The following is a 15411-nucleotide window of genomic DNA, read 5'->3' as shown; positions in this document are numbered from 1 at the left end:
GCTTTGATATAAAACGATTCCTCATAAAATAAAAAGTGAACCGTGTAAGCGTTGTTTTTTCAGGGGAGTTGCAGACCCCCAAAATACAGTTTCGTGCCCAGCTCGCTTCTTCTATAACTGTCAACACTGGTCAAGATGTAGTATTTACATGAGTTGAGGTCAACGAAGGTCAAGGCTACGACAAAGGAACAGGAAAGTTCACCGCCTCTATTGCCGGTCTATACAGCTTTGCCGTACACTATTGCCCTCAGAATTCGAAATTTGTTTATCTGGAGATTGTACACAATGGCAAGTCTCTTCAGAGGTCAGCTCACTACGGGGCTGATGGGTTTAACGATAGTTGCTCCTCACTGCAGACCTATGTCATGATGGTCATGATTGACATGATCTGGGTGAGAACAACCGCTACAAGTACCCTTTTTGAGGATAGCAGTCATAGGTCTAATAAATTTGCAGGAGTACTGATTCGTGCGTGATATTCGAATGACGTGGGTATATAAATAGATTATATTTTGTGTTAGAAACTGTCAATACTTTTATTGTTATTTCGCAATATTTTTCAAACATAGTATTCTTTTATTTTGCTAGTTTGATACGAAAGGAAGTGTGCTTTAAACTAGTTGATGTATTTATCATGATTTCTTTTCAATCGCATGCCTGCTCAATACTTTTAAGTATAAAATAACAACAAAACCTAATTTCCAGACGTGTATTATGCTTCTAATTAGCGAAGGCATTGTTCGATGTAACATTTATTGACGTAAATATTAAATCAACTCATACATGTATTTTATTATAGTTTAAAATAAAATATAAGTAATACCATGCCGTTTTATACTCGGCTTCTCATTGTTGAATGGTTATTCAAATGAGTTTAGAATTGCTGTTTATAAGCTTGTTAAAAATGCATTTAAATTATATATGGTTAAAGATAACTTATTCAATATTCATGCGTATTTTGTTCTGAAAAAGCATGCTTTCGACCCGGTTCATTTAGAATAAAACACGTGTATTGTCTGATTTAGTATAACGAATTTTAGTCAAGTGAATACATACATCTGACACTACTTCGTAATGCAATACGTTTTCTATGTGCCTCCAACATATAACCTAAGGTGCGCTCATATCATTATTTCAATTGCATTCATTTTAATCTTAGCCCATGACTTCCTTTCAGGTGGAGTGTTGTTGTGTTTGCATATAATGTCCCTGTAGTTTAAAGACAATATTTCCTTAAATAAACTACTAACGGATGCAGTCAATAGTTCCTCTTTTTATAATATGCATGTATTATCATTGCCACAATATACAATTGCTAAGTATTAAATCATACTAAAATTGTAAAATTAAGATTGTGTCAATTAAGTTTATAACATCTATCAAACAAGAGCACTGCCTTGCGGGTGCAGACATCTTATCTATTTTTCTTTTTAAAGGTGAAGGGACCTATCTAAATAATTCAATAAAAAAGATGGAGGGGAAGGGGAGAAGAGGGGTGTATAGTGTAGGGGTGTGGTCATTTATTACATTATCTTCCAAAAATTAGATAAAAAAAATTGAAAAAAAAATAAAAAAAAAAATTGATGGGGGGGATTCTTGGGTGGGATAGTTAGACAGTCTTTCAAAAATAAAATAAAAATAAAATATTTGTGTTTTTTAACCATGTTTCAAACAATTTTTTATATATATTATTTGTTCGGGGGTCAGGGGGAGGTATAGTTTGAGGGTGTGGTCATTTATAAGATGATCTTTCAACAATAAAATCAATGAAAAATAAAAATTACTTTTTTTTTTGGGGGGGGGGGGATTCTGAGGTGGAGATGGGGCATGGGGGATGGTTTGGGTGGAGTCTATTGTAGTATGTAAGGTATGAGTTGTTTTGTCAGAGTATCAATCAAATCTGATCATAAATAACGAAGTAATGGCAATTTTAGCAAACCTTAATTATTTGACCTTGAGAGTCAAGGTCATTCTTCAAAGGTCAAGGTAAAATTCAACTTGCCAGGTACAGTACCCTCATGATAGTATGAAAGTATTTGAAGTTTGAAAGCAAAAGCCTTGCTACTTTATAAGTAAAGTGGATGTAAACTGAAAAATTAACCATATATTCAATATAACTAAGTCAAAGAAAGGGCCTTAATTCCGTAAAATGACAACTAGAGTTATGCAACTTGTCATGCACAGTTTCCTTATGATAGTTTGCAAGCATTCTAAGTCTGAAGCAATAGCTATGATACTTTAGGAGAAAAGTGGACCAAAACACAAAATTTAAGGAAATTTCAATTTTCTAAGTATATATGGGTCATAACTCTGTCAAAATACCAGTCATAGTTTCATCACTTTGCCTGCACAGTCCCCTTATGATAGTAAGTAAGTGTCGCAAGTATGAAGGCAATAGCTTTGATACTTTAGGAATAAATTGGACCTAAACACAAACTTTTACCAAATTTTCAATTTTGTAAGTATAAAAATGGCAAATAATTATGTCAAAATGCACGCCAGAGTTATCTCAGTTTGCATGCCCAGTCCCCTCATGATAGTAAGTAAGTGTACCAAGTTTGAATGCAATAGCTTTAATACTTTTTGAAAAAAGTGGACCTTAACACAAAACTTAACCGGACGCCGACGCCAACGCAGACCCCAAGGTGATGACAATAACTCATTTTTTTCACAAAAAAGAAGAGCTTATAATATATAAATTCTGATCGGAAACATGTTCAAATTGTATTTTAATTTCATAAAGAGGTAAAGCTGCCTTCAAAAGCATGGCGAAAACATTCGTTCACATTTATATTTTATTACAAAGCATTAGTTCCAACATATTTTTGTATAACTATACATAAGTTCAACTATATATTTCTTAAAACACATAAGCTGAAACTTGTATTTTATTATAACATGTAAATGTTGGTCAATATTAATTTAAACAGTTCTAAATACATATGTTTGTCTACTATAGACGCCGTAAAATATACGGTAGATTATTTATGTTAATATATTGCACCAGATCGCATATAACACACTAATAACTAGCAATACTAGGATCGCTTTTTCACAACGATATTTAAACGGAAAACTAAACGCACCTCACAAAGCCCTAGATTGTGAAACCTTTACGTCGACTATGAACTTCACTTAGCGCAAGACCGCAAACCAACCACGTAAACTTTTTAAAGGAACAGTAATGAACTTTACTTAACCCAGGATCATAAACCTATCACATCAAACTATTTAACGAAAGAGTAATGAACTTCACTTAGTCAAAGATTGTTCACGAATCACGAAAATAATTTGAAAGAACACTTATTAACTTAACGTCGCCAAATATCATAAACCAATCACATTAAACTATTTACAGGTACTTGAACTTACTTCACTTAGCCAAAGATCGTAAACCAATCACATCAACTATTTAAAGGAACAATAATGAACTTCACTTAGCCCGAGATCTCAAACCTATCACGTCAAACTATATTTCAGTTACACTTCTGAACTGACACATACATGAGCATAAACATATATTGGTTTGAGGTAAATTATACAAACTTAATTATTGTCTCACATGACATAAATTATAAATAAAGTACGACTACGGCTGTCATAACAAATTATATTATGAATATTCATTGTCGACACCTGGCAGCCATTTCGTCTAACTTGTCCATCAACTGTTGGTCTTGTTCTGGTCGGGATTTAGTGAAACTCAGAGGCAAATGTGTGGAGGTAGGGTGTCGGTCTGAGTGAGGATACACAATACACAATGTGAGAAGATTGGTATAAAGTCTACTTTGATTTTTTTTTTAATTTAAGACTTTAAAAAGACTTTTAAAAGTCAGACGATATAATTGCGTGAATTTTCCAAGAATTTGATACTGAATGAAATTTTAACCGTTGGGATACATGTTGAGCTTTTACAAGGGAACGCACAAAAACTGTATCTAGTGTTCATAAAGCTTACAATGAAAATAACAACTGTTATTTTTATATATTATGGAAATATACTGACTTTCATTGGTTGTGGCATTGGTCGGAAAACGACAAAATCTTTAATAATATATAACATTAACATTCTATGATTTTCCAGAGTAATATTGTTATATAAACAAAACTCCGTTGAGATGCCTATTTGGACGCTAGAAATAAATTGTGTGCAACACAGCTAGAACACAATGATTGACGTCATTAACAAATCACAATGTTAAACACACATTTTAAATTTGCCTACACCGCTGGTATACGATGACCGTCATAATAATATTCGATGCAATATTTTTACAATATTACAATATTATAATGTGTCGGGTATTAGTGAAGTACCTTGAAAGAACAGCCCACTCTTGTGTGTCTTGGCAGCTGGTGACGCGGCCAGCCAGACGATGGTGTCGGCACCTTGCTCCACTGTACGTAGCCTCGTTTCCATCTTCTCATAGAAACCAGGCATCGAGGTTTGCACGGCTAAAATGAAGGGCATTGATTTACTTCTAAGAACAATAAAGACTGATAAACACTGCTGTGTAGAAGAAATGTTTATTTACAAGAAACAAAAGAAATATAGGGAAATAATGATACTGAAAGAAATAAAGGGTCGTCATTTTTTCAGGTGATGACACATATTAATATGTACATGTAGAAGGAATACCATTTTACAATTTCGAGAGTGTGTGTGAAAGCAAAAATATCTTCCTTCATAAAAGGTCGATGAAAAGGGTTAGTATATCCGAAGTGTTTCGACTATAATGTTCAGAAACCAGTTTAACAATGACGTTTTCAGTGTCATATACGATAACTTTAATACAATATGATTCTTACTATTTTAAACAAGAGGGCCTCAAAGGCCCAATGTGTCTCACCTGAGATTTAAAGGAACTGACCTGTTCTGTGCAGCCCAATATGTCATTAGAACACATGTTCTAACCAACTTTCATCAATAAAAAAAACCCTGTAAACCACGTTTTACAACAGACCAAAACCATTTTCAAACACATCAAAGGTATAATTTAAACAAATATTCTGACAAAGTTTCATGGAGGTTCATGAAGCCATATATGGAAAAATGCCCCGTCCCCTGGTGTTTTTTAGCTTAATAATCACGTATTTATTTGTATAAATATGTGAACGGACTATTTGAGGACATTTTCAGCGGCTCCAAAGTTTGGCTGCGCGCGTCTGCAGTCTGCTGCAACCAGCCACGAGCTGTGCAGAATGACTCTGCAGACTTCTGCAGACGGAGCCATTAAATTATAAAAATAGGTAAACTTGAAAATAACTCAGAAGTTTGAATAACAAATAAAACATCAAGTTTACTAAAAACGCTCTATGGATCTTACGTTTCTGCGTTCACAATTCCTTGTTAATGAAATTTAGACCCGCACATTGTTTCACTATTATTTTTTGAATAATCAAAATATCTTTAAAAGCGGTGTTCTGCGTATATCCATATTTTGAAAATAATAGTTTAACCCATTTATGACTAGTGGGCTCTCCCATTCTTCTAAATTTGATCAATTTATTTCAAAATTATGGATGTGTGGTATATTTATTTCTATATTTAGAATATTTCTTACAGAAATTCCTTTCAGCAAACAGCATAGACCCTGATGATACGCCGCATTATGCGGCGTGTCATCTGGGTCTACGCTGTTTGCCAAGGCCTTTACTGTTTACTGGTTCCAATTTAACATTGATACTGTTACGATTTACTGATAAACGAAAGCATTTTGCGATGTCGCGTCTGTTTTAAAGGGACTTGTGTACAGATTCAAGAAATAAAAGAACAGTGTAGCGAAATAACACAGATTGCGTAGACTCATTTCATTTATGAGCAATCATTATATTGAATAATTAACTTTACTAAGCGTTACACATGCAAACCAATTTATCGATTCGAAGTGTTTCTGTTGAATACGTATAATTTTGTGGCTATGGGTGCGTTGCTGATTCAAAGTATAAAATAACAGCTGTATTATAATAGCTACAATGTTGGATGTCCGGTTGTTACCAGTGGTTGGTACACGCGCCTCTTACATTTGCGATTTGAGTATAATCCTCTAACCGGCAGCATGGGATTTTGTTCGGTGTCACAATACCGAATTGGCTGGGTTCTTCGGGTCACTCTGGTCACTCTGGTTCAGCGTGAATAAACAGGATCATTACATTTCAGCCTTGCTCTGTGAAAATGGGGTTTAATGCATGTGCGTAAAGTGTCATCCCAGATTAGCCTGTGCTACCCGCATAGGCTAATTAGGGAAGACACTTTCCGCTAGAACTAGATTTTTTGCTAAGAAGAGCCTTTTTTAAAACGAAAAAATATAATAAAAGCGGAAAATGTCGTAAAATGTCGTTGCTGATTAGCCTGTGCAGACTACACAGACTAATCGGGGACAACTCTTTACGCACATGCATCAAATCCCCTTTTCACAGAGCACGAGCTTTATTTTTTTTGGTAAAAAAACAACAACACAATACTAGTAATAAGTGAAAAAAGTGCGTTTAGCCTAAAATCTGACCCTTTTTAAATCTGACGCTTTTAAGGGTAAGATCTATAAACAAATATATATTTTTATATATCGTAAAACTAGCATGTGCAATGTACACGAGCGGGCTCACCGGTGTATATAAGATGACATCGAACAATGTTTAAGTTTTGTTTAAAATACCGTAATTTGAGCTATTTATTATTATGTAGAGTGTATACATTACATCAATTAAATAAAAATGTAACCTCGAGATTGTCAGTTGCACATTTGTATCTTCTTGATTGTGAAGTATGACAGTTTTTTATTGACCGAATTGTTATGTTATATAAGTAGCTACATTATAACATTCCATAAGCTATTTTTCACATTCCAATGAAAGATGAAACCATAGCAATGAGTCGTTATTAACTGTAGATGGTGCTGTATTTTGAGACGAGTCTTAATATCATAATTTGGTAATCGAAACTTCACTATAAAAGAAAGAAGAATACATTAGAGTTCTAATTTATGGCGATTTATGTTCAGCATTTGCGATGTTGCGTGTGACATGAACGTTCAATCCGCATAGTGTAAAGTCATTTATATTGGTCGTCATGCAATTTCGTAGCTTAAATGAGTCGCGTTCTGAGAAAACTGGGCTTAATGCATTCCGTACAGGCTAATCAGGGACGATACTTTCCACTTTTATGACATTTTTTCGTTTAAACGAAGTCTCTTGTTAGCAAAAAATCCAATTAAAACGGAAAGTGTCGTCCCTGATTAGCCTTTGCGGACTGCACAGGCTAATCTGGAACGACACCTTACACACATGCATTATGCCCAGTTTTCTCAGAACGAGACTTTAATAGGCTTTATCGTGGACACGCAAACTCGCGGATTTCTAATTTTGAAAAAAGAGGTATTTTTTTCTGTGTTTCTGTTAAATTCTGTAAAACCACAATGTCTTACGAAAAACGATGATTTTACAAAATCTCGTAGTTCTCTGATTGCTCCACTTGTATGTGGCCTGTATGTGGATTCCAAACCATCGCAGCAACAGCGTTGACCGTGATAGATTTCCAAGTGGAGGACCAGTGACTACACCTGCCTCTCAATGGTGACACTTCATCGCTCTAAGTGAGTGCCGGAAACGCCTCTTACAGCTAATGATCTCTAAATGGGTCTCCGCATTGTTTGTCTGTGAGAGGGAACGAATGAATAATAAAGACGTAATAAAAACGTAAATCTGATGTAAGTGTCAGATATAAACAAATATCTTCTAATCGCCAGGCCACTCATGCTCGTTTAAATATGATTAGCGCTGAGAAAACCGGTCTTAAAGCACGTGCGTAGTAGCCTGTGAAGTTAGCTCTTTCCGCTTTTATGGTATTTTTCGTTTAAAGGAATTAGCGGAAATCCAGTTTAGACGGAAAGTTTCCTCTCTGATAAGCGTGTGGGGACTGCACATGTTAATCTCGGATGTCACTTTACGCACATGCATGAAGCCACGTTTTCGCAGAGCGCGGTTCATACTATTATAGATATGACTGGTTCCATGCTTATCACTTCCCTTCAAAGGCCTGGTACCATTTTGAACCACGTGATGATAATCGATTCACATATTTTGTTTTCATATGCGGTTTCAATAGGTTATTTTCATTTCACATTTTCAGCTTTATTTTCAACTCTTAATTTTTATAAAACGTCCAATTCTGTTAAACATTTCACTGATAAGCATTTCATAAGAAACAACATGTCAACTAGCAAAACTTCCAAATATGTGAGAATTGTATTGCTGAATATAGTCAGAGGGGGTAATCACGTGATAGTCAAGATGGCGATGTCCATACCGAGACAGTTATTTTACGCCGTTTATACCCTTTATTACTTCTATTTATTTTTTAAGATTTATCAGTAAAAATGTGATTAGCGTTTATTTCGTATTTAAATTCGTTTTATATCTCGACGTTACTCCCCTCTTTATGGAGCCCTAATTAGGTCATCCCGCTAAGAAATTTCGCACCGAGTAAAATCGAGATATAGAGCGAATATTACTATGAAATAAAAGCCAGTAACTTTCTTACTAATATAGCTGAAAAGTGAGCGGCAAAGAAAAAATATTGGGCTCCATGACTGCGGCGTGACTCTCGCAAGGCCCGAGATCGCGTGCAGGCCGTCCGTCAATCAAGAAATGGCATTTGTAGGAAATTGTCCGAGACTGGCTTAGAGTAGACATTGACTGGCCCATCTTGAGGTCGCCCTTTCAGTGAATCAATCCATCATGAAGAGTATCCAAGAATATATTATCTGTGTCTGCAATCTTTTCTCTCAGCTGAATTTTCAGTTTCGTTTAATGGTTCATCGCGCCGTTGCATCTGCATCTCTGTATTGATCACCACTGCAGGGCTCAACATTAACGGTTGTCCTATTGCCCCTGGCAAGTAAAAGTTGGGTCCGGGTATTTTATAATGTAGTTGTCCGCCCGGGCAAGTGCACAGAAAGAACAAAGAGCATTTCATTTAGACTTTAATGAGACTTTAATTGCTAAAATCATGTTGTTAAATGTGCAAAAATAAAAAAGGTTTTGTAGTGTATCATTTTGATCTTTATTTAAAAATATGAGGTTGACAGTTAATGTGATATTTCATGTTTGGGCAAGTGGCTTTACGTTCAGGGCAAGTAGATGTTCTAGGTACTTTTAGGTTAATGTTGAGCCCTGCACTGATATGTAAAGAGCGACTTCAGTCAGACACCAGCATGGTATCATTTGAGTCGTTTTCTGAGAAAACTGGGCTTAATGCAAGTGCGTAAAGTGTCGTACCAGATTAGCCTGTGCAGTCCGCTAATCTGGCCGACACTTTAAGCATTAAAGCCCCTTTTCACAGAGCACGGATCATTTAATGCACGGGATTGATAATCATGCCTCTCAGTGTTGCTAGAACACGTACAAACAGTCGTGATGCCCTGTATACCCCCCTTCCTCTGTGTGCGATTTGAGTTCGATGCCTGTGTCGCCTGCTACTCGTGTTAAATATTGTCTCTTGCATGTTCATTACATGTTGTTTACAAGAGCCGTGAAAAGTCATGTCGAGGTCGTGACGATCATTTCTATGTTACGTGCTTTGTCGTGTTAACCCCTTCAAGCCGTAGCATCAATTTAACATTAATTTTGTTGACGATCAGTTCTATGTTACGTGCTTTGTCGTGTGAACCCTTTGAAGCCTAAGCACCCATTTACTTTTTTTGTTTAGCCCACGTTCGGAATGCGTGCCTTCTGAATTCGACGAACTTTTGGGTTATTTTTAACAGCGTAAAGTATAGATTTATCAACATATTTGAACGAACGTGTGGATGGTTTATACTCTCACAAACAACTATATGCATGCGTTAAAAAGTTCGGTAAAGGAAAAACGTGCGAACGAAATGGTGGGGAAAATTGCGTTTTATCATGACACTTTCATGAGAAAACTAAATTTGCCAACTATTAACACAAGTAATATTTATACTCAATGTTATGCTGATGCTATTTTACATGTTAAAAAAATGTTGGGAATACAAAATCAACGGATTCTGACATTACGCAAACATTCCATGCCGCAATTGGTACTTTCAAGTGGACACTTTCGTACTCTAGTATTCGACGCAAGTTTGTGATACTTTCTGACAATTTCTGAAAACAGTCTCAGGCACAAGTCTACAGGAGTTGCCGTCCTTGCCCATGCACGTGTTAAGGCACATGTTTCTCTTATCGGGATGCTAGGTTTCATGAAGTGCGCTTATCTTCTAAAAAAATTCTCACCGATTATAGCGTCGCCATGTGGGTTTCGTTAATATTGCAAACAGACTGCTCGGAGTTACACTGGGGAGTCTAAGCGAAATATGCAAATGCATTCAGCGATATATGATTTAATGTTTGTTGAGTGTCTTTATTCTTGAGAACTGAAATAGCACCCACACATTTTCGATAAATTAAGCTTTATAACATGTGAACGCGGTTTACCATATGGTCTTACTTTACCTGCTGCACTGATTGGCTTCCAGGTGTAACAACCATTAAGTCTGCAAGAAAATGATTCAGCATAGAAAAACAAAAATTCCCATGGAATGTTGCAAGTTTATATTAGAAAATATAATAATACATATTACTTATATAGGCCTGTATGTTAAACATTATGCAACACTTCTGAAATAAATGTAATCATTACACTGTGTAATAATTGGCGTTCCAGCATGCGATATATGTGCATGACTTCATAGCGGATAGGTTAGCAATGACCGGACTGCATGAATGGGCGGACTGGTCTGGAGCTACGCTGGTTGCATATGCCATAAGAGCTATTTTCGTATGACGCGGTCCATTATGAAACCGGCGGAAGTCATTGAATTGATATTATACGTTTAAGATACATGTTTATTTGTTCGCTAAAACACTTGTTTTCCGTTTGTAAACAAGTTCGCAAAATGCTTTTGAATGGTGATGAAAGTATGAAACGAATATATCCTGTATAATAAAAGAAGGAGAAGCCAAATATTGCATTGTCATGTCGATATTACACATAACTTTGCGTGTGATCTTAATATGAATATATGTATTTACGATGTACATAAATTAATCATGTATTGATATTAGCGCATTTATATGAGATACAATTTGATAGATGTTTTGCTGTTATAATTTCAGTATTGATAGACATTTTCTATCTGTTTATTTGTAATATGACTTATGAAAAAAGTTTATCTTATTCATTTTATTACACTTTTTAAAGCGAGGTTAAGTACGCGCTTATGCTACTTTGTTTAATTATAAAACTAAATAGTAGATGTTTAATTCCAACATTTACAAAACATACTCGTTTTTCAAACTGTTTTCAAAATATCTATATATGATCAAATACATGTTCTAGATTTAAGTATTAATAATGTAAATAGCATGTTCTTCAGTTCATCGATGTATGATGACGTATATGCTTCAATAAGACGTAGTTTTTCAGTCAGTTCATATACCGACGAAAATAAAAAATAACAAAGCAACTAAATATTTGCCAAACTTTAACAACCTCAAGGAAATACTATTTATATACGCGTTTGTATGTATCTAGTTTTAGTTTCCGTTTTGGCTATACGATTTTATTGATGATTTCAGCTTGTGAGGTTTTATGTATTGGAACCTTATCGCGATGACATAATGGTTATAATCGTTCAATGAAAAAAAGTATTTATACTATTAATATAAACTCACATTCGTAAATGCTGAGTCGTATAAAATAACAAGCTGCTTTAAAAGGCTGCTAAAGAGCTTCTACGTAAACATTTAACTGCCTAATGGCTTGTGTCTGATTGGAATGTTGATGACGTTAAGAGGTTGTATAATTTGACTTAATTAATCACACGTGTTTTAACGACTAAGAACCACTTAGGAACGACGTTTACCATGCGTATATCTCGATAATGGATTTGGTCAAGCAATTGAACGTATTAGTTTCCAGGTACAATAACCGGAATCTAGTCCACAAGAAAATAAATGTGTAAAGAGCAAGCACGTTAATTAGTAAACTGCATAGCAGATTTGTAATAAGTGATTTGCTTTTAAGATTAGAGCAGATTAAAATATGTACAAAGTGTGTTGCATTATAGGTACATGTCAGTGAAACCAAAGTTATTGATTTTGCGAATCTGAAAACATTATAAAAACAGATCAGTGAAATCAAAGTAACTGATTCCGTGAAAATGAAAACATTATAAAAACAGATCAGTGATGTCAAAGTTACTGATTCCGTGAAAATGAAAACATTATACAAACAGATCAGTGATATCAAAGGTACTGATTCCGCGAATGTGAAAACATTATAAAAACAGATCGCTTTTTTCATTCTCCGATAACTGTACCAACAGCAATATAACTTGGATATGAACTTAAAGAATACCGCAAAGAAATCATTTATCGCAGTGGCCTTGTATATTATGTATACATATAAATATGAACGGCCATTTGTATGAGCCATTCGCTTGTTGCACCTGATATCGACGCAGTCGGGCTAAAAGAAAAAAAACTATCGTAAATCTGGAACCTACCGGATCTAAAATGAAGAAAGAAATGAAAGTAGTTCTTTGTGTACTGATTTTTTCCGGGATAGCATTGGCAGCGGAGCCCGCATGTCCTATGTGCTCGAAATATCATTTCGAAGAAATGTTGTTGGAGCGAGTCCTCCGCAATGAGCTGGCCTTGGAACAAACACTAAAAGACATCAAGGAAACTAATACAAAAGTTGTGGATGCATTGAAAAAGCTTCAAGATGAACACGATAAAGTAAACTCTTCTACTGAATCAATGGAACGCAAGCAGATTTTAATGGAAGCAACATTAAACGATGTCATTAAAACAGCGCTGACGAACGTGTCTAAATCTCTATCACACATGCTGACTGAATCGGGGCGTTCGATCAAAGAAATGGAGGGCAGAGTGGAGAGTTTTAAAGGTAACATTGAAAGGCATACTTGCAACATTTTAAAGCAGCATTAGTTTTTTTTTTTCAAGTTATCTAATATACTATTTTCGGACCATGTATGTTTTACTTTAAAAATTAGTTTTGTAAGGTTTGCTGTTGTATAAGTGATGTTGTATATAAGAATCCTTCGTATGATTTCAATCCTTATATACTTGAACAGTGGCTTTTGTTCTTTAACACAAAATTCGCAAACGATTGCTTCAATATTTGTTAAACATGTATCGCATATGTTTGTATGATTACAATCCCATTTCTCAATTTGAAATATATTGCCATTGATGCCACTTTGTAACAGACACATTTGAAACTGTTTGTCAGGCATTATATGCATAATAACAATTAATCGAATGTAAAAGTACTGTATGTTTTCACCGAACAATATGCATTAATTTAAACATAAAATGCAATATCTAACGTAAAAACTCTCAGCGGAATCACTGTGGATTGCAAACACATGTCAATAAAGCTTCATAATTGGCATCTGCTAATTAGACAAATAAAAACTAATGATAATAAAAATAAATAATAAAAGCGCCACTTGACGCTTTGATATAAAACGATTCCTCAAAAATAAAAAGTGTACCGTGTAAGCGTTGTTATTTCAGGAGATTTGAAGACCCCCAAAATACAGTTTCGTGCCCAGCTCGCCTCATCTGTAACTGTCAACACGGGGCAAGATGTAGTGTTTTCACGAGTTGAGGTCAACGAAGGTCAAGGCTACGACAAAGGAACTGGAAAGTTCACCGCCTCTATTGCCGGTCTATACAGCTTTGCCGTACACTATTGCCCCCAGGCTTCGCAATTTGTTTATCTGGAGATTGTACACAATGGCAAGTCTCTTCAGAGGTCAGCTCACTACGGGGCTGATGGGTATAGCGATAGTTGCTCCTCACTGCAGGCCTATGTCATGATGGACATGGGTGACATGGTCTGGGTGAGAACAACCGCTACAAGTACCCTTTATGAGGATAACGCTCATAGGTCTAATAAATTTGCAGGAGTACTGATTCGTGCGTGATATTCGAATGACGTGTGTATATAAAAAAAATAGATTTTGTGTTAGAAACTGTCAATACTTTTATTGTTATTTCGCAATATTTTTCAAACATAGTATTCTTTTATTTTGCTAGTTTAATATGAAAGGAAGTGTGCTTTAAACTAGTTGATGTATTTATCATGATTTCTTTTCAATCGCATGCCTGCTCAATACTTTTAAGTATAAAATAACAACAAAACCGAATTTCCAGACGTTTATTATGCTTCTAACTAGCGAAGGCATTGTTCGATGTAACATTTATTGACGTAAATATTAAATCAACCCATACATGTATTTTATTATAGTTTAGATTGTGTCAATTAAGTTTATAACATCTATCAAACAAGAGCACCGCCTTGCAGGTGCAGACATCTTATCTATTTTTCTTTTTAAAGGTGAAGGGACCTATCTCAATACTTCAATAAAAAAAAGATGGAGGGGAAGGGGGGAGATGGGTGTATAGTGTAGGGGTGTGGTCATTTATTACATTATCTTCCAAAAATAAGAAAAAAAAATGAAATAAAAAAAATTGGGGGGGGGGGGGGAGGGGATTCTTGGGTGGGATAGTTAGACAGTCTTTCAAAAATAAATTAAAAATAAAATATTTTTGTTTTTTAACCATGTTTCAAAAAATATTTATATATATTCATATATATTTTTTCGGGGGGTCAGGGGGTATAGTTTGAGGGTGTGGTCATTTATAAGATGATCTTTCAACAATAAAATAAATTAAAAATAAAAATTACTTTTTTTTTGGGGGGGGGGGATTCTGGGGGGGGGGGGGGGGAGAGCATGGGGGATGGTTTGGGTGGAGTCCATTTTTGTATGTAAGGTTAGAGTTGTTTTGTCAGAGTATCAATAAAATCTGATCATAAATAAAGAAGTAATGGCAATTTTAGCAAAAATTAATTATTTGACCTTGAGAGTCAAGGTCATTCTTCAAAGGTCAAGGTAAAATTCAACTTGCCAGGTACAGTACCCTCATGATAGTATGAAAGTATTTGAAGTTTGAAAGCAATAGCCTTGACACTTTAGAAGTAAAGTGGATGTAAACACAAAATTTAACCATATATTCAAAGTAACTAAGTCAAAAAGGGTCATAATTCTAGAGTTATGAAACTTGTCATGCACAGTCCCCTTATGATAGTTTGCAAGCATTCCAAGTCTGAAGCAATAGCTATGATACTTTAGGAGAAAAGTAGACCAAAACACAAAATTTAAGGAAATTTTCAATTTTCTAAGTATAAAGGGGCCATAACTCTGTCCAAATGCCAGTCAGAGTTACATCACTTTGCCTGCACAGTCCCCTTATTATAGTCAGTAAGTGTCGCAAGTTTGAAAGCAATAGCTTTGATACTTTAGGAATAAAGTGGACCTCAACACAAACCTTAACCAAATTTTCAATTTTCTAAGT

The 15411-nt window shown here is 35.3% G+C and overlaps 1 protein-coding gene across 4 annotated transcripts in view; it reads right to left on the bottom strand.

Moving 5' to 3' along the window:
* Positions 1-2781: 2781 nt before the first annotated feature.
* The window catches only part of LOC127833353 (dehydrogenase/reductase SDR family member 12-like), a 28899-nt gene continuing 16269 nt past the window's right edge, over positions 2782-15411 (bottom strand). The window contains exons 9-10 of one of the 4 annotated variants that reach the window (XM_052358548.1): positions 4318-4389; positions 2782-3736 (exon numbers count right to left, since the gene is read on the bottom strand). In XM_052358548.1, the coding sequence (XP_052214508.1) occupies positions 3624-3736; positions 4318-4389 (185 nt within the window). In that variant the 3' untranslated portion in view covers positions 2782-3623. Of the gene's footprint in view, positions 3737-4317; positions 4456-15411 lie in introns of all 4 variants that reach the window. The other 3 variants (XM_052358552.1, XR_008027379.1, XM_052358551.1) reach the window with 3 other exon arrangements.

Source organism: Dreissena polymorpha, chromosome 6 (genome assembly GCF_020536995.1).
Source record: "Dreissena polymorpha isolate Duluth1 chromosome 6, UMN_Dpol_1.0, whole genome shotgun sequence".
NCBI classification, from domain to species: Eukaryota; Metazoa; Mollusca; class Bivalvia; order Myida; family Dreissenidae; genus Dreissena; species Dreissena polymorpha.
This window is presented reverse-complemented; position numbering and strand designations above follow the sequence as displayed.